General features: G+C 41.3%; 1 protein-coding gene across 13 annotated transcripts in view; it reads left to right on the top strand.

The window, feature by feature from the left end:
* The window catches only part of TTLL5 (tubulin tyrosine ligase like 5), a 311,249-nt gene that overhangs the window by 214,497 nt on the left and 75,801 nt on the right, over positions 1 to 20,951 (top strand). For all 13 annotated transcript variants that reach the window (XM_061156564.1, XM_061156574.1, XM_061156573.1 and 10 more), the window contains one exon: positions 14,312 to 14,529. In XM_061156564.1, the coding sequence (XP_061012547.1) occupies positions 14,312 to 14,529 (218 nt within the window). The remainder of the gene's footprint in view (positions 1 to 14,311; positions 14,530 to 20,951) is intronic.

Here is a 20,951-nt window from a genome sequence, read left to right as displayed (position 1 = left end):
CAGCATGAGTAGCCCTCCCTGCTGGGGTCTGCAAGGAGGGCTGCACCAGCTGTGAGGCCCGACTGACCTGATTCTAATTGCCAACATCGAGCTGATGTTATTCTTGGCCCAGGGCAGAGCGATTACTCAGGAGTTTCTGTTAAAGTGATTCTTTGTTAAAGCTCTGCTCCCAACCCCCATCCTCTGGCCCTCCCACTCTCTCCTCTACCTACTCCAGTCTGGGGGAAAAAAAAAAAGCCCCAAAAGCCAAAAAATTAAGGATATTTTGATGGTCGAGGCAGAACTGCTGAAATTTCTTTTAACAACAGAGGGGGGGAGAGAGGATCTTAACTACGCCTTAATTTTTCACTGGTTTCCAAAGCCCTTCAATTTTTAGTAGATGTAATTTTTAACTTTGCAGAGTAACTCAGGGTAGGAGAAAATCTTGCATCCTCAGTTCCTCTTGTTCTTCCACTCTGTCTGCCTGCCTTCCCCATCCTAAGATGCCCAATTTCACCTAAGCTAGATTCGGTGAGGGCCAATAGAGACTAACATCCCGAGACAAGCAGGGCAGGGGGCAGCTCAGTGTTCACTTGAAGGGGTCTTTCAGTACGATAGCAACATCTTGAGTGCCGTGTGTAATGAGACATCTTGAATGCCATGTGTAATGAGCTTTTTGCTAACGGTGTGTGTGTATATAAGCACAGCCTCACAGGTGTGGGAAGGATTCCCATATAAACCCAGCCAAGTCTTGTTATTCTGCTCCTAAAAGTTCATTGCATGTGTCTAGAAAAGTTGTGCATACACACCGCCCCCCACTTCAGCAGTGAGTACTGTTTCTCCAAGCCTTCAGCCGCCGTGTGTTTGTCTTGTGGGGGAGGGGGAGGCAGCAGGCACCGGGGCCTTTCCAGGCAGCCAGCAATAACATGCTAGCTCCTCAGCCTGACCCAGGGAGAGCCAGCAGGCAGACCAGCTCTGCAGGGGGAGTCTTTCTACGCCTTTCCAACAAGAGTATCTGGGAGGACGGTTGGCCGTGGGGATCAGGGGGTGGTCGGGGCACAACCTCAGGCCAGTGCTTAAGTTCCTGGAGCAGGTTGATTTGAACTTCCTAACCTCCTGCTGCTCTCTTTTGCTTTGTGTTGTTTTCTTTTGGTTTGGGGATCTTTTGTTCAATTTTATATTCCCTTCTGTCCTTTACTGGCAATTCATCTAGCTTGTTTATGATTATGATTGTTTTAGAGCCATTGGATTTAGCGGATTTTGCCCAAACTGACCTCTTCTTCTGTAATGACACTCCATTCAAAATATGTGATAATACATGTAAAACTGCATTCAATGGTTCAGAAATAGGCACTGTGGACAGGCTGTGAAGTCAGATAATCCTGTTTCAACCTGAGCCCATGACCTGCACCAAGCTCTTTAAACCTTCCTGAACCTTGGTTTCTTCATCTCTAACGTGGTGACGATAATGTATATCTGTGGGTTTTCATGAGGATCGTATTCCTCAGGATGTTTTCATGTGCCCAAACACTAAACCTGCAGTGGTATTTGTATAATCACAGTGAATCTTCACAACTGCCCTCTTATAAAAACAGAGCATCATGTATGTGGCTTTCCCAGGCTCACAAAAGTAACAAATAATTATCGAGGAGCTGGGGTTTTTGAGTCCAGAGTTGCCAGCCTCCAGCATCGAAGCACTTGGCTATCATGCTCTATGCTCTGTCTCTGATAATATTCAGGCAGGCAATAGTTTGGTATATTATCAGGCTTCCCGGGTGGCTCTAGCGGTAAAGAACTCGTCCGCCAATGCAGGAGACATGAGAGATGGGGGTTCCAGCCTTGGATCAGGATGAGTCCCTGGAGGAGGGCATTGACAACCCACTCCAGTATTCTTGCCTGGAGAATCCCATGGACAGAGAGTCGGACACGACTGAGTACACACAGATGTATTATTACATTTTAAATTGCAATTCATATGTTCAACAGGTACTTGCATTGACACTTACAGAACTATTTTGAAAACTTAATCTCAGGTAATCTAACTGGTCTCCTGCTAGGCAGATACACTGTTGCAAAAGAAAAGGCCTACTAAATGTATGTTATCCTGGTTACCTCTAATTCTTAATTAAAGGATTGTCTTAAAAAGGTGTTCCAGAGCTTAAAACTCTTAGAAATGCCCACACTCTACCTTCTGTTGTACTTTTATTATTTAGGAACAGTGTCAGGGACCACTGAGTTTTTTGGGTTTTTTTTATTGGAATATAATTGCTTTGCAATGTTGTGTTGGGTTCTGCTGTACCGCAGTGTCAATCAGCTGTGTGTACACATACAGCCCCTCCCTCTGCAGCCCCCCTCCCACCCCACTCCCCCACCCCGCCAGGCCATCACAAAGCGCCAGGCTGAGCTCCTGTGTCCTATAGCAACTTCCCGCTGGCTGTCTGTTCTGCGTGGGGTGGTGTGGATTTGTCAGTGCCATTCTGTCCATTTGTCCCACCCTCTCCCTCCCCCACTGTTTCACAAGTCCGTTCTCTACATCTGGGTCTCTGTTCCTGCTGTGCAAATAGGCTCATCGGTACTATTTTTCTAGATTTCATATATATATATACACTAATATACTGTATGTTTTTCTATTTCTAATTTACTTCACTCAGTATGATAGGCTCTAGGTTCATCCACATTACTACACATGACTCAATTTGTCCCTTTTTATGGCTGAGTAATATTCCGTTGTATATATGTACCACATGTTTTTCCATTCATATGTCAGTGGACATCTAGGTTGCCTCCATGTCCTGGCTTTTGTAAATAGTGCTGCAGTGAACGTGGGGGCATATGTGTGTCTTTTTGAGTTACAGTTTTCTCAGGATATATGCCCAGTAGTGGAATTGTTCTTGCAGCATCTTGAAATATGGTTTATAAGTTTGAAGATTCAGTGTGTGGGTTGTTATTAATAACATAGGGATTATCTCTTCAATGATCAGTTTGTCCTTTCAACCCTGCTTTTGTTATTGGTCATACTTTTTAATTTTTTCTTCTATGATGGTTTTTTTGAGAAGACCATCAGGAAACACGACAGTTGTCTATAGATGTGAATACCGCAGGTGACTTTTGCATGATTAGTATTATGCTTGCTTTTGCAATAGATTTCATAGAAATCTGATTCTTAAAGCACTGTTATAATATAGACATCAGTTCATTATGCTGATTCATTACTACTAGTAATAGATATCCCCTGGTTATTACCAGAGTGTTTTCTAAGCTGTTGCTTGGAAGGAGGACGGTGAGAGCAAGGAAACAGGTATATCATGAGTGCGTTTTGTATGCTAGATGTAGTATTATCTCCGTCCCACTTGTGAGGAAACTGATGCTCAAAAACTGTAAGTAACTTACACAGGTTGTAGAGCTAGCTTTATTGCAGTTATAATAGACAAGCCAGGTTAGAGGGTTCTAAAGCCCTTTTCCACTCTACCTGCCTCCCCCATGAGTAAGTGACACTTCATTTTCTCCTCGTTTTATACATTTATCATCAGTCAGATAAGGCATTCAGGTTTGATTGTTGCTGCTGCTATACATCCATACACACAAATATAAAAGAAAAGGTCAATACAATGAATCAAAATTCGAAACCCCACTTGGTTGTAGTTATGTTAAGAGACAACTCTTCACCTGCCCGCTGCTTGGGATTGACCTTGTTTGCCGCCGACCCTTAAAATGTGGGTTCTGCCACAGTTGCCTGGTGGCCAGTTTCATTCCCTCCCCTCACTCTGTGACCTCTGGCTTTTTCCTGTTTTTCTGTGGGCATATGAGGGACTCACAGCAGTTACTTTGTGTGAAATGATGAAAGACTTCATCTTTAAACATAAAGAACCCCGTCCATCTGTGATGGATGCAGCCACAGGAAGAAACTTAATAGCTATGTGACAGCCAAGTTTATGTAAGATAAACAGTAGGTCAACATGTGATATTCTGAGCCAAATAAAATAAACTGGACGTTTGAAGACAAAGGCAAGTTAGCTATTTAGAAACTCTGAATTTAAAGTTGTAAAGGAACATAGAGATTACCTTGTCTAATTATTTCATTTACTCATCAGAAGATATGAGGCAAACACATTATTAGGAGAACAAGGACACTGATACAGAAATAATTCCCTAAAACTACTACTAGTAAATAAAAGATAAAAGAGACAATTGAAAGTAAGGTTATGAGTTATTTTTTTAACCAATTGAACCCTCAGTCTGGGGTCATTGGTGATCTTTTGAGATTACCTTTATTTATTATACATGCACACACATATTCTTGCACACTTTAACTTTCCAAGTAAGTAACAAAGATTTGCTTACGCACAAATTTTTTTCAACCCTTTCTTCTTGGAATAAATTAAGTGAAATCTCTGTCTTTTAAATGCATCTGGTAAAAGTTGGACACGTTGCTAGGTTTGCTTTAGATTTGCTTTGGAAGGGAGATAGATTTAACTTCAGTGAAGTTGCTATAAAAAGGGAGTCAGCATGGCATAAATGAGGAAGGCAGTGTAGTGTAGTGGGACCATGGAATAAGACTCCTCCCAGGACTTGCCATCATGGACAGACCATGAAACCCTTTTGTGCTCTGATTTCCTCTGTAGATGGAGGTGAAGATGGGACCCACCATAAATGGTTGGGAACGTTATATGATACCGTATGTAAAGCACTTAGAGCAACGCTGACCATGATAAAAGCTCAATAAAAGTTTGTTGCTCTTATTGTTATGTATTTCTTTGTTTTTCATTGTGGTAAAAAACACAAAGCATAAATTTACCCTCTTAGAGATTTTTGTTTATTGTACAGTATTTTTACTGTGTGCATGTGGTTGTACAACAGATTACTAAACTTTTTCATCTTGCATAACTGAAACTCTACACACATTGAACTGTTTTCCCCTCCGTCCAGCCCCTGACATTCACCACTTTACTTTGTGTTCCTGTGAATTTGATTACTTTGGATTCCTCGTATCACTTAAATCATGTCATATTATCTTTTAGTGATGGTTTATTTCATTTACCATAATATCCTTAAGGTTCACCTAATGTAGTTTATGGCAGGATTTCTTTATTTTTTAAGACTTAATGATACTCTGTCATATGCATATACATTTTCTTTATCCATTCATCAGTTTATAGGCATTTAGATTGCTCCCACATCTTAGCTACTGCAAATAAGACTTCAGTGAACCTGAAGATGCAGACATATCTTCTGTTGTATATTACTTTTAGCCTTAAATGTACTTTTAACCTTTGGGGCTCCCCCGGTGGCTCAGTGGTGAAGAATTCACCTGCCAGCGCAGAGGCTCAAGAGATGCGGGTTCAATCCTTGGGTCAGGAATATTGCCTGGAGAAGGAAATGGCAACCCATTCCAGTATTCTTGCCTAGAAAATCCCATGGACAGAGTAGCCTGGCAGGCTACAGTCCACGATGTTGCAAAGCTGGACACGATGGAGCGACTGAGTATTCATGCACATGTCCATAACATTATAATCTCAACTTGTGTTTAGTTAAACTCCTCATGCCAGAAGGAGAAATTGGTTTGAATGATATTTAAGAAGGTGGTTTAGAAGTTCAAGGCTCATAAAATACTAATTATCTACATTTTTTATGCTAATTTCTTTTTTTTTTTTTTTATTAGTTGGAGGCTAATTACTTTACAGTATTGTAGTGGTTTTTGCCATACATTGACATGAATCAGCCATGGATTTACATGTGTTCCCCATCCCGATCCCCACTCCTGCCTCCCTCTCAATCCCATGCCTCTAGGTCTTCCCGTTTGTACCAGCCCTGAGCACTTGTCTCATGCATCCAACCTGGGCTGGTGATCTGTTTCACCCTTGATAGTATACTTGTTTCAATGCTATTCTCTCAGAACATCCCACCTCGCCTTCTCCCACAGAGTCTAAAAGTCTGTTCTGTACATCTGTGTCTCTTTTTCTGTTTTGCATATAGGGTTATTGTTACCATCTTTTAAAATTCCATATATATGCATTAGTGTACTGTATTGGGCTTTATCTTTCTGGCTTACTTCACTGTGTATAATGGGCTCCAGCTTCATCCATCTCATTAGAACTGATTCAGTTTCACAATGTGTATGGAAATACAAAAAACCTCGAATAGCCAAAGCAATCTTGAGAAAGAAGACTGGAACTGGAGGAATCAACCTGCCTGACTTCAGGCTCTACTACAAAGCCACAGTCATCAAGACAGTATGGTACTGGCACAAAGACAGAAATATAGATCAATGGAACAGAATAGAAAGCCCAGAGATAAATCCACGTGCCTACGGACACCTTATCTTTGACAAAGGAGGCAAGAACTGGTCAATTATCTACATTTTTAAAAACTAGTATTTACTTATTTGGACAGAAGGAAATTATATGCAAATTATTGCTAGAGAGAAACATGAGGAGAAAGAGTAAAAAGAATGATTAATAGTACCATGATAAAATGGTTAAAAAAATAATATGTTTGTCCAAAAGCATAAATGTCTTATAAACATTAGAGAAAAGAGAAACAGCATTAGCAACAAATTAGGAGCCATCTTTCCATAGGACATGTTGTATTTACTTATAATAATCAAGGAAAGGTAAGGCAGTTATTCTTCCAAACATACTTATGGAAATATAATTGGTACAGCCTTACAGAGGGCAATTTGAGAATATGTATTAAAAAAGATGTAGCAGCAGCAGCAGCCTTCTGATCTAGCTATTCTGTTTCAAGAAATTATTTTAAGGAAATGATCCAGCATATATCAAAAGGTATAAATAACATGATGTTTATCACAACACTATTCTTAAATAGAGAATTAAACTGGTGAAAACTTCTGTGTGTGTGTGGTTTCAAAATGAAAGTATAAAATTTTAGGGGGCCTACTTTTTCCTGCTTAAACATGTATTGGAAACTTAGTTCCTTAATTGCAAATACAGATCTTCTGTGTTAGTTTATAGTATTCTACTGTTGGTGACTTGTTAAGTAAATTATGATTAACTGTAATAGAAAATGTTGTTTAGTTGCTAAGTCATGTCTGACTTTTTTTGTGATGCCATGGACTGTAGCTTGACACGTTCCTCTGTCCATGCAATTTCCCAGACAAGAATATTGAAGTGGGTTGCCATTTCCTTCTGTAGAGGATCTTCCCAACCCAGGGATCGAACCCATGTCTCCTGCATTGGCAAGTAGATTCTTTACCACTGAGCCACCAGGGAAGCCCAATAGAAAATAGATAGCCATTAAAAACAGTGATCTAGATCTACCCTTATATATATGGAACCAAATGCTCAAGATAGATATTTGAATGAAAAAAAGTCTCCAAAAAATCAGACATCATATGCCAATTTTTGTAAGCCCACAGAAATAATGTATAATATGCCTAGAAAATAGGTGATTATATACAGAAAAGAGTCTAAATATTACTAGAGGTTATCAGAGGACAGAATTCAAAATGACTTTTAAAACAGTTTTCCTTTTTTTTAATGAACGTGTTTCAAAAAAACCATTAGTCTGCCAAATATTTCTGAGTATTGAGGGAAGAAAAAATAGAAAGCAATGCAGAGTCTACAGTCATTGGAGTCTGAATTTGCCCTCAGAATATAAGCCTCTCCCAATGTATGACTGTCATTTGGTTGGGTGATGGGGCTGCTAGTGAGGGAATGTCGTCTGTGTGACGTCCTAGGGCTAGGTAGCTTTGTGACCATGGGCTGCAGCCCTGGCCTTAGCCTGCTGCCTCATAGTAGGACTTTGTAACACACACCTAGCCCAAGATCTGTTCAAGAGTCTTAATACTACTGAGAAATCAACCGAGAGACACTGTTGGTATCTTTGTATGCTTAGCTGCAGAAAGTCGGAAGCCTGTAAGTGTATTTGAATATCTCTTTTTAATGGCCTGCATTGTTTCTCAAATGTTGGTAGGTACAACTGATTTAGGGACTGCCTGAAGCAAATGTTTTCAGTTGGTTGGTGAATAATCCTCTCTTCTCAATTGTTCTGTCCCAGTAAGCACCTGTATTCACATCCTTTGGAATAGGTCACTAGAACTAGTAAGAGCCTTCTTTCCTAGCTGCTAAAGGAGAAGTAAATTCTTAACTGGTTTTAGAAATGGAAGGGAATCCCAGCGGACTTCCAGATCTCTTTGGCGTCTCAGAGTCCTGTCTCAGTGCCCAGGTCATCCGTCTCTCTCTGTGTGAACCAGAGCATCTTCAGGGTTTCTGCCCCATCCCTGTTGGGGTCCTAGCATTACCCACTGCTGGCTGCAGTACTGGAAGTTGTACTCTCTATCTTGCTCAGCTTTCAGACTTGCCCCAGCTGACGAACGCTGTGAAATGAAGACAGCCAAGAACTGCATACAGGGTGGGATGAAGACCTTTTGGAAGCTTGATTTTGCCCCAAATAGATACAGCTACCTTACCCTCCCCCTAGGCGGTGAAGAATCTGCCTTCAGTGTGGGAGACCTGGGTTCGATACCTAGGTCAGGAAGATCCCTTGGAGGAGGGCATGGCAACCTACTCCAGTATTCTTGCCTGGAGAATCCCCACAGACAGAGGAGCCTGGCGGGCTACACAGTCCATGGGGTCGCAGAGTTGGACACGACTGAGCGACTAAGCGCAGCACTGTCCCTCTGCCTTTTTTACAGCATTGTATGGTTGCACGTAATCTGCTCTTTGCTTTGAGCAACTCTCAGCCTGGTTGTAGTAATGAGTGATTAGCATCTTACCTTCTCAGGGAGATAAACCATCCAGTACTTGAGTTGCTAGAAGCCATATTATGGAAACTTTATCCAAGTTAGGATAAAATATCACATGGGGAGAAAGATGCCTAGAATGTTTGCTGTTCTGATAGCAGAGAAAAAGGGGGTACAAAGTGATGTTAACCAGCTCAAATAGAGATTAATATTTGCCTGCTTCATCTACCTTAATTTAAAAAAAAATGAATTTAGAGAGTTATTTCACTGCAGGGAGGCATCCAGTTATACTCCCTCACCAAGAAGCCTGAGTCAAGACTGAAAGGGGTGTTTCTCTGGAAGGAATTAAAACACACACACACACACACACACACACACACACCACACAACCTCCCAGAATTTAATCTTTGAACGGTATTATCTTTCAAGTAAGAGAACCCAGATCTTGCTTCCATGTGACCTTCCAAGCTGCAGTCTGTGTTCTGTCTATCACAGATTCCTCCTTCCCACCCACGATTACCCTTCTGTTGTGGGAGAAGGAGGGCCTTCCCAGTCTTTTGTCTGGGGCCAAGCCAACCCTCCAACTGTGGTTTTCTCTGAGCGTCCTTGCCGAAGCATTGCTGTTTCCCACACCCAATAAAGAAGCAAAGGCTTGTGTTTGTTGACCAGGTCGTGAATGGAGGCCGGTGCTGATAGAGCTTTCACATTCCCAGGACAGTGACTGATGACAGTGCAGGTCCCGTCCCAGGGTTAGCCCCCAAGTGCAGAGTGCTAGTACTTTGTCCAGACCTCACAGTTCTTAGAAATTACACGGTGAGAACTTTATATAATGCTCCTGTTTATTTACGAATGAATACCAGGACAAAGCAGTTCACATAATCTGTCATAGTGGTAGACTTGTAGGGTTAGGGTCAATGCAGGCTGTGGGGGCCAGGGGCGGGGGGGGTTTGAGGAGGCTGATTTCTGCCAATATTCTACACACATCTATATGTCTGCTTTTATCTTTGCCTGAGTACTTTCTGGTTTTCTTCTCATCAGATTTGATTACTTTAATCTCATTCCACTTAGCCTTGGCTTTCGTGCAACACTTGGGAACTTGTCTGACACATTACTGACTTTGGGGAATTTTGGATGGCATAGAATTATAATAAGTTCATTATCCATTCAGTTTATAAGCGTATGATCCCCAAATGACGAATGAGAACCTAGAAGCTTTTTACTGTATTTGGGAAGACTCTCTGCTATTTTTGAGATGCAGTTACATTTTTGTTATATTGAGGCTGAAACAAGCTTGACTCTTTGGTAGATGGAGAATTATATCTCAGCTCAGTTAGGATTCCATTTGGCTACATGTAATAGAACACTTCCCACCCATGGCTGTTTAAACAAGTTAAAGATTTATTTTCTTTCCCCTGTATAACCAGGCATCTAGAGATAGAGATGCTCCTAAAGTCCATGGTGCTGTCAGGAACCCATGTTCCTCCTGTCTTTATCCTCTGCAATCCTTAGCAAGGAACTTCCACCTTGCCTGCCTCTAAGTGGATGGCCATGTTCTGGGTGAAGAACAGCAACAGCCAAGGGCAACAGTTGTGCCCCAACCAGCCCAGTGCCCCCTTTGAAGAGTTTTCCCAGAACTGCACCTGGAAGCCTCTCTATTTACCATTCAGAACTAGGTCACAGGGTTATCTCAAGGTACAGGAGAGACAGAAATACAGTGTTCTAGGTGGGCACATGTTTTTACCGAAACAAAATCAGGACAGTTTTGGGGGGAAGGAAAGAAGAACTGTTAGTATCCAGGCAAGTGAGTCTCCTGAGCAATAAATTCTCCTAGTTTATTTTGTGGTTTCGAGGTAGAGACTCATCTTATTACTATGGAAAAAGTGTCTGAGGTCCTGCCACAGTATGTACATCTAGGAAGGTGAATTTATTTTCATTTGGAATCTGAAGAAGGGCTTAACTTATGTATTGTGGCTGAGTGTAAGTTGAACACGAAACATACTAGGCACTTTCACTATTCAGACTCCGGAGAATGGTCCTACTACAAGATTACATCTCTATGTAAACACAAACTTGTCTATTTCCTTGTATAGGACTTTAGTAGTTGGTATAATAGGAGGTGTTTTTTTCTTCACTTATGGAGTAAATGTTTGTTAAGCACCTTTTGTACACAAGGCAGCCTTCTTGGCACTGTTAGTGAAACAAAAATTAATCAAGTACAAAGGCAGGCATTTCCAGTATGTATTGTCCAGACGCAGAAAAAAGTATGTATATAAGTGGCTGTAATACAAGGTAATTGTGCTAAATGTGATAAGACAGATACCACTTCTCTTCTATAAGCGTTTAGAAGAGAAAAAGGCTGTTCTGCCAAAAAGAATTGCGTAAATATGATCTGGGGAACCTGCACATGTGCTTTCATTTTATGAGTTTGCTCTTGCAGCTAGTGAGCATCATCATAAGACTAGAAAAATATGCTGAAGAGCACAGAACCAACTACCACTCACAGGTCATTGCAGATAAGCAGACTTGCATGTCGGCCGTCCTTTGGTCCCTCAGTAAACTGAGGGGGTAGTTTGGGAAGGAAGGGGGCATTTCAGTTTCTGCTGTGTGCCTGGAGCTTCGCTTTGTTTCAGGAAACCTTTACTGAGTGCCTGGGCTACATTTACTTATTGATCCTCATCTAATCCCCCACAGTCCAGCCAAGTGATTGTAATTGCTGATGAGGAAGCTAAAGCTCAGAGAGGTTAAGTAAACTTGAAAGGTCACCCAACTTATAAGTGACAGAGCCTACATTTGAGTTCCGGCACACCTGACTGTGGGCTTCCCTGGTGGCTGAGATGGTAAAGACTGCCTGCAATGAGGGAGACCTGGGTTCGATCCCTGGGTTCGATCCCTGGGTTGGGAAGATCCCCTGGAGAAGGGAATGGCTACCCACTCCATTATTCTTGCCTGGAGAATTCCACAGACAGAGGAGCCTTGCAGGGTACAGTCCATGGGATCGCAAGGGGTTAGACATGACTGAGCGTGTCCATCTTATCACGCCTTAACCACTTGTCACACCTGACTGTAGAGCCATGTTCCTTTCCACTTCCATGAGCCTTTGCCTTTCGTTGATGACCTAATCTGGTCTTGAAGCCATAGTAAGTGTTGAACAGTCAATTCCTTCTTCAACACAGTCTAATGGCAAGTCCTCGAACCAGTTGGGCTTCATTTGATATTTTGATTTATACTTAGAAAGTTAATCTGCTGCCTGCTCACATCTTATTAGAACTTGACTTACTCTTGACTTTTCAATAATTTATTTTTAGAATAAATAACCACATTTAGATGGTATAAAATTCAAAAAGACACAAATGATATATAGTAAAAAATTGGTTTCCCTTTTCCCCTAACCCCTAGCTAACCAGTTCTTTCCCATGGAAGCTGCCAGTTTTTGTTTTTAATCCTTTCAGAATTGTTCTGTGCAGATACCAACATGGTATATATGTTTGTGTATGTGTATTGGCATATAAAGATATGTTTGTAAGTATCCTTTTTCCTTTTTCACACAAATAGAAGCTTACTGTACTCACTGTTCTGACCTTGCTCTTCTTATCCATCTTTTTATTTGTATTTAGATGTCCCAGGAAGAGTTTTTAAACAAGTCTGAAATATGGTTAAGTTGTCACCACGGAAACATGTATTGAATAGATGTTCTTCCTGATGGCAGTTCCGTCACTGTGTGAAAAACCTAACTCAATAAAGAATGTTTTTATTTCCGTGAGTTCTTCACTAACAGTGGTTTTCCTCCTCTACTTCTCACCCCGTGAATGTGTTATAGATGGCCAGTATAGAACTCTTTAGCCCTCATTGTCAGTTCTGGTTTTCCCCCCACCCTGAGCGAGGCATCTTGCAAGCACTCTTCAGTCTAAGCTCACTTATTGGGAGGTAGTGGTGAAAATGGAAGTCTGGGGTCACCCTTTCCTGCTACCCTCCTTCCTTCCAATTGAATCTCTCCCATAGATTTTTAGGCCCTCAGATATGGTGGGGTGGATTTATTTTTGAGCCAGTTCCACAAGCTGGCCTCTGCTGCACCCCTTGGTTACAGAGGGCCCACGCCCTTGCTCCCACTCCCCGCGCCCCAGCGTGCAGCCCCGTGCACACGCGCTGCAGCCCTGCACTCTAGGCTTTCTCCCTGGACTCGGGTCTTCCTTGGCTGCCCCACTCTGGTCAGAGGTAGAGACAAGTGAGCCACTCTTCAGTTCCCTCTCAGGTGGCTTCCCGAGATGAGGACCATCTCAGTCCAGTTGGTCTGCAAGAAACTGCCGTGATCTCCCACCTCTGAAATCACTTTGCTCTTTGTCAAGCCTCTCAACCAAACACTCCCTCCACACAAGAATGCCAACTACCCGCCCCCCAACCCCGTATCTGCCCAACCAGGGACCTTTGGACACATTTTCCTGAAATGGGACATTCTAAGGCATTAGTGTAGAAGGATTGGTTAACAACTCTTTACTAAAGCTACTCAGTTCATCTTTTATATCTCAAAAACGAAAGTTTGTAAAGGACAGAAATACTGCTAGTGTAGTTTACCTAGAAGGTGAATGTCTCCTGAGAGCATCTGATATTCCTTCAGGCCTTGCCATGAGAAAATGACATTTCTCCCATTGCCTCTTGAAATGTAGTGCCTGTAGATGGAAATCAATTTCCAGGAATCCTTTTAATAAGTCCTATGTCTTTTGTCAATTATATTTTCCTCCTAATATCCTTTTATATTTAAAGCTTTTATGAGGCATGCATGCTGAAAGCAGTGTTAACATATTTCAGGAATCAGTAACAAAATTTGTAACACACACAAAAAAACTATTTCTAATGAGGTAAATAAGTTGCAAGAGTTGTTTTAAGCCTCTCTCTGAGGAAGTATACAATTAAGTGTACATCCTTCCTACAGGTACATGTTGATATTTGTGATGTCTAGATGGTGATTTTGGGGTCTTTATTTAGTATCTGTAGGCTTACTTTCTAAGCAAAAATACCTTTGTTTTGATATTATATTCATGTATAATAACCAGTATCCATGTGGTAATTTTACTTTGAAAGTGTTTCCAAGTGCAGGTCTTAACGTTAATAATCTTTAGGTCATCAAGGTGTTACTACTCCACACTGGCTCGTTCTCTTTCCTCAAAGGTGCAGACCTTCTAGAGGAGTTCAGAGTTCTGTGAGTGGGCTGGAACTGAGTCAGGTTCAAGTCACTTTTGTTCTGTGCCATACTTTTAGTACCCGACACCCAACAAGAGGCATTCATTAAATTCTTGTTGAATTTAACAATGAAGGGAAATACTAAGACCAGGAGAGACCAAATGCTTCTCTAATTCACGTCTCCGGACAATACATAGTACCCAGCTGCCCTGATTCCTAGCCCAGGGCACTTTCAACAAGACCATCTCCACTCTTTGCTAAAAGAGATTTCCCTTCTCTGAATCTAAACCTGCACTGCCATTATTGGAGGAGATGTTTTTTCTTTAAAATTGCTTCATTTGAATGGTTTCCCTTTTCCTTTTGTTCCCCCTCAGGATTGCAAACCAGTTATTCACTTACAGCAAACAGACTGTGAAGAATATCTCCATCAATCTTTTTTTTTTCTTTTTCTTGTAGGCGATCTTTGGCAGCCAGACACTACCTAACTCCAGTTTATGGACAATAAATAATGGTGCAGCTTGCAGAATTCCAAGCGCCACAGCCAGTGGCCAGAAGCCAACGACTCTGCCACAAAAAGTGGTGCCACCTGCAAGTTCTTCCTCCTCCCTGGTCCCCAAACCCCCACCCAATCACAAACAAGTCCTCAGAAAGGCAACATCCCAAAGGGCTTCCAAGTAAGTTTTCAGGATTCTTCTGTTCAGTTCCTTCTGAGTTGTATCAATTCTGTGCTAACAATGCTCTTTACTTATGGAGGCTCAAGACAATGTGTACTGCAATGTTGAAAAGAACACCTGATGGGGAATAAAGGCCAACTGTTTTCTCAGCTCTGGCTGTAAGCTAGAATCACCGGGGGAGCTATTACAATATGGCCAGTGTCAAGGCTGTACCCTGGGAGAGGGGCAGAGACTGCTCTTTTAAGTTCACCGAGGGTAATGGCGAGCATTGCAGTTGGCAGGTTCAGGGTCATTGGCAGCTAACTCTTGTGGCCTCTAGCAGGAGCCTCAATCAGACACGGCACCTGATAACATTGCTGAACTGTGGGCTTGGAGGAGGGAAATGAGAGCTTCCTCCTGGATGTATTCTTTCAGTCATTCTACAGAGTTAGATCTTTTCAATTTCATGTAAAATGCAACACCCTTCCCTCACCTCCACCCTTGTTTATTTGTGTTTAGGCATTTGGAAGGGAAGACATAGGATTGGGATCTGGTTAGATGAATTAACTTCATTGACATTAGTCATCAGGCTCTGTGAGCAACAATGTTTCTAATACCTTTTGTCATCTTCCTATTTTACCTGAAAAAACATCTCGGTACCTGCATCACATACATGTTTTAGGTCACATTCTTCACTCTACCTCCAGCCATTTTCCCTAGAAAACTAGAAATGGACTGGTGTAAAAAAAAAAAGTGTTGGTTCTAGCAGCCCCTGTCCATTTAAAACTGGGGACTTACCAAAGCTGTCCAGAGGAGGAGGCAACCCCTGAAGGATGATCACCTAGAAGAGATTTGTGTATTTCTCTTGCTCTCCTTGAGATTCCCCATTCATTTGTCCTTCACAAAATCAACTCGAGTTGTAAAAAGGAATCCTAGGGCACATAAAAAGCAGTTCATGTTTCCCCCCCTCCCTTGGATAATGAATCAAATTCTGGATTTGGATCGAAAAACAATCCCTTGTGGTTGTTTTAATTATACTGCTGCCAGATTCATTTATTCAGCAAATATTTATTTAGTGCCTACTAAGTGCCAAGCACTATTCTAGAAATAACTGGCATTGTAATGACGTTAGAAGACTCTCTGGAGCAGTAGGACGGTTCAGTTTGTGGTTGAGAGCTGATGGCATGACAAGAAGGATGTGTGGCCTCTCTCAGTTTCTTAAGGGTGCAGCCCCTGGGGCCTGACAGCCTGTGTCAGATCCCCCTTCACACTTCATTGATGCTAGATCTTCAAGAAGTTGCAATTTACTTAAACTCTTGGCTTCAATTTCCTTACTTGGGGACTTCCCTGGTGGTCCAGTGGTTCAGAATCCACCTGCCAACACAGGGGACTCGGGTCCGATCCTGGATCCAGGAACTAAGATCCCACTTGCTGTGGGACAGCTTAACCTGTGAGCCACAACTACTGAAGCCTGCATGCTTAGAACCCGTGCTCGGTAACAAGAGAAGCCACCCCAACGAGAAGTCCACTTGCCGCAACTAGAGAGAGCCTACAACAGCAATGAAGAGCTAACACAGCCCCCTAGAACTGTTTCTTCCCTTATTTGTGGAGATAATATCAGTTTCATGGGGCAGTTGATAAAGATGAACACTTAATATATGTAAAGTACATAGAACAATACCTGGCACACTTCAGGCCTCTGTAAGTCTTAGTAACTATCATAAGCATTCCAAAAGCACACACTCCTTCCCAGGTTTGAAAAGCCCACAGTTAGGCGGGGAAATGAATGTTGAATTTGCGAGTGTGCTGTTTGCCGTGGTCTTTCCAATTATTGCTGAGATGGCCTGTGGTGGCCAATGTGGTTCGTGCCCTGGTGGAGAGGGGAGCTCTGTTGGCAGGAACGGGGTCAGACATTGGAGGACCCCACTCACCGCCCTGGACTCGCTACTGGCAGGAGAGCTCTTCAGACTTCTAAGATGGAATTGCAGCTCTACGGACAGGCTTCGCTCTGCTGCATTTTTGTGGTTTCTTGTCTCTGACAGGCAGGAGTGTGGGAAAACCGGAAGCAGCTCAGCACCAAAAAAGCACAAAAGAGGGGGGAAAAACAAGATTTCTTCATAATTTAAAAAATATAATCCAAGTATCAAAAGGCATGCTGTTGAGGCGTTGTTCCAGGAAATAGTTTCCAATTTGCCTTTAAAACTCTAGCACAAGTCTGTGAAGCTAAATAAGTTAGCACTAGTGGAGACCTCAACATCCTCTCCTTTACGTGTAAAATGTAGGGCTTGAGGACCCCCCCTGTTTTCAATATGCTCTCAGACTTTTAGGAAGAAGAGTAGCACTGTTTGTCTCTGAACTGACTCGGTGAAAAGTTCACTGCCTAGGAAGCATCCAGATAAAGTTTTTTGAAAAAATCTTTTCATGTAAGAATTATTTTACATTTATGGAAATGTTGTAAAGATAGTACACATAAAGATACATACACGTAGTTTTCCCCATGTTAACATCCTATATTGCCATGGTACATTTGAAGACTCTGCAATACGAAGAAACTGTCGCCCATACATTACAATAACCTAAACGCCATACTTTATTTGGATTGCTGAAGTTATTTTTAATCTAGAGAAACCTTTCATGGCTTCTGAAATCAGGATCCTAAGTTATCAGGTGACATATTATTACTCTTATTGTTCCAAAGTACTTGTTCTTAGCCAGCATAGCAAGTTACTTGACATCTGTGTGATTCAGTTTCCTATTTAAAATAGAAATGATAATAGTACCTGCCTCATGGGATTATTAAGAGAAGTAAATGATGAATGTCAAGCACAGATACAGTGCCTGGTACATAGTAAATGCTAAATAAGTTTTAGGTGTTATGGTTAATACTAAGATGGCACTCCAAGACATTTTCACATAATTTTTTGCTTTCTTTCTACAAAACATGTGTTGCTTCATTTGCTTGAGCTTATTGCAGCCCTGATTCGGGCTTGGTTCAGATTAATCAGGAACCCTCAGTTATGACTGGCGATACTGAGTCACACTCAGGAATGCCATCGTTGTCCCAAGAGACACAACTAATGAGAAGTTGTAATGAGCTTTTGACCGTGCCAAGCCCTGTGTTTTTGGGTTGAACTTCAAACCTCTCCTAGCACAGAAGTTGGCACTGGACGAATATAGAAGCAATTTCCAAGAGCATCAAAGTTTCCACATCCTAGAGGGTTGAATTTAGAAAACAATAGAACATAAAAGATGGAAAGTCTTTTGAATTTTGGTGCAAAGGGAGTTGAGAATTGGAACAGTGGAGTCCTATTTCTTTATGATAATAGTCTAGTCACTTTCCCTCTAAAGGTTTCAATTTCCTATCTGTAAAACAAAACTCACCGTCCCCACTGAATAATTAACCAAAATAACTTGTTTTCAGTCTGTTCTGTTGAAAGCTTTTTTATGAGCACGTTTGTTTTTTAATCCTGACACTTTACAGCCATTTTCCCCATCCTTTCTTGGCCCAGCAGTTCTTTGTTATAGTTCTCAGATTCATAGACTTATATTTCCTTTAGCTAAATTTCACTTGTCAATTCTGTGGAGAGAATGATTTAGATTTTTTTTTTTTTTTTTTTGCCTTTTCCATGGTGCCAATACCCTTTTTTGATTTTCCTCTCTAATGTTTATAACACTTCATAATTTAGTACCAACTTCAGATCCTCCTTTCAAAACTATTTGTGGTATTTCTTCCAAGCAGTCAGCTGAACTAGAAAGGATGACAGCCGCTGAACAACTGCATGCATATGGACTGTCTCTTCCTTGTAAAAGACTTTTTTTTCAGAGCCAGAATCATACTCTCCAGGAAATATAGAGAAAGAAATCTGAGAAGATTAGTGTTTGCCAGGGATGTGGGCAAAACTCATAGACTAGAGATGAGTTTGGAAAGGCAGGGCCAAAGCTGTTTACCTTGGGACTTCCCTGAGAAAAGAAAAGTGCATGAGAAACACCAGACTCAACTAAAGGGCTTTTCTTTAAGTGGCTGGAGTTACCTTTTCTTGCCAGGTTTTAGTATATTCTGCATCAGGGTGACCTCGGTAGAATTCGAAGCCAACTGCTATTCTGTGTCAGCACCCAGGACAGTGGTATTTGCTAAAGGCTGCTAGGGATTAGGAGGCAGGAAAGCTGTCCCAAACCCAGGAGCATGTTAATCCAAACACCAATTAATGTGACCTCAACATTTGGTCAGCAGTGTGATGGAGATGCTCAATTAATTTCAGAAAAATGTAAAAATAAGGATCAAGAAAAAATATGTTGTGTCTTTTTAACAAATGAGTCATTAACAGGAGGCAAAGTGATCAGGAGTTAGAATGGTCCAAAAATAGGGTCTTGAGGTCAGCATTGAAGATGTCATGTTGTAGGTTAACCACCTTTATCAGCTTTTCAGTCTTATTATGTGTTGCTTTGAGAAATATGATTGAAGCTGTAGTGTATCCATCCTTAAATATGAGATTTCTAATTTATGCATTTCCCAAATAATATAGTCGTAGACTCTTAGTGCTGAAAGATAAAAACCTGGAGGAAGGCGCAGTGCAGGGCTTTGGATATACACAGATGGACAGTGGCAGAACCAAAGCCAGGATTCATATCCCCTACTGTGCTAACCCCATACTCTTCCCCGTAGACCATTGATTTCAGAGATCCCCCAACAGTCTATTCACATCCATTCTGTGCAGCAAGGGACAGATTAATCATCCTAAAATATTACCTTTGGGAAAATGCCATGTCAGCACTCAGAAACTTAACTTCCCTTCCTTTCCACACTAGTTTTGCCACTTAAATGGCCAATGAAATGCTCAAAAGTTAAGAACAGTTAGAGTCACCCTCATACTGAGATGCTGAGGAAATGTCTGTTAGATGCAGCACAAGAAGGATTGAAGAACAGCATCGAGGGCTTTCTATCCTGCCTGTTTATGGGAGTGCAGTGTAGGAAAGCATTGGGAGCCCTGGAATATACCAAACAGTAGCCTCTCGCTCTAAGAGGGTAGGCCTGGAGAGAGAAAGAGCTGGGGGCCAGTGGAGGAGTCACCACTTAGACTCTCTGTCCTTTACTAGCTCTCAGCATTTGGACCTCAGTGGTGGCCTTAGAAGATCTTAGGATTTGCTTTGGCCATGATGACAATGACATCAGTCTGAAAAGTAGGTACTCTAAGTCACATCTAACCAGTTGTTATCATTGGAATATGTATGGTGCTGTGGGGAGAGAAATACATGAGACTCATAGAATGATGACTCTTCCTTTGGTGATTTTATACTTAGGTAATTTAAATTAAAATCTTAACTTTTCATTCATCCTTGCTGAGATGTTAAAATTAGGGTAATTTGACTGTTGGGTATTTTCCATCTCTTACTTCCCTTCTTTCTTATCTGATTATGAAAAAATCCCTTTTTATAAAAGATTTGAATAGGGATTTCCCTGGTGGTCCAGTAGTTAAGAATCTGCCTTCCAGTCCCTGGTCAGAAAACTAAGATCCCATACGCATGGGGCAACTAAGCCCAAACGCTGCAACTACTGAGCCCACATGCTCTGGAGCCCACACGCCACTAGAGAGAAGCCCGTCTTAGAACAACTAAGACCTGATGAAGCCAAATAGATAAATAAATATTTTTTTTTTAAGATTTGGATAGAAACTTAAAATAGCCTTTGATAGAATTCATATCAGTTCCTCTGTGATCCTCAGTCCTTATTGGCAAACTTAGACTTCCTTCTCCGAGGATGAGCAAATATTTTAAAATCTTGGGGCCTGGAAATAGATAGTATAGCTTTAAAGAAAGATCCATGGAGAAGATTCAGAGGAGCTGTCAACCTCCAAAATAAGTTTAATCAAGAAAGAAAACATTTTAGAAAAATCCCCAGTGTGCATTGGTGTGTCAAGCTCGAAAAAGCTATCTGAGAGCAAGTAGTCTGGGGTCAGGAAGGAGTGAATGGAAATGAGAACACCTGAGTGAAAAATTGAATTGAACACGGTTAAATAGAGATTGGGCACTGAAGAAAATGGAATTAGTGAAATTCAGGACGAATTGTTAAAATTCTGCCAAAATTCTAAGGAAAAAAGTGTACAAATGTAAAAATGATGAGAGAAAAGATAGATTCAACCTAAAATAATGAATTCCAGAATGAAAATAGAATAGTCATTATTATAGGCAAAATAGATCTAACCTAAGGACATAAAGGATTTTGAACACTATAATTAATGAGATAAAATTATTAACATGCAATTTAATGCCCTGCAGAGCTCCCATGGAATGTTTTTCAAAACTAGACGATTTCAGTATAAATCCTCAAAAAATAGAAATTATGCAGTCTTCATTCTCTGACCACTTTATAATGAAATGAGATTTTAATATAAAAATCTGGACAAATGCTCAAATAAATTTAGAATGTTAAAATACTCTTTTAAGTC

This window comes from Dama dama, chromosome 12 (assembly GCF_033118175.1).
Source record: "Dama dama isolate Ldn47 chromosome 12, ASM3311817v1, whole genome shotgun sequence".
In the NCBI taxonomy this organism is placed as follows: Eukaryota; Metazoa; Chordata; class Mammalia; order Artiodactyla; family Cervidae; genus Dama; species Dama dama.
Note: the sequence above shows the minus strand (reverse complement) of the source record. Positions and strands in the feature narration are given on the sequence as shown.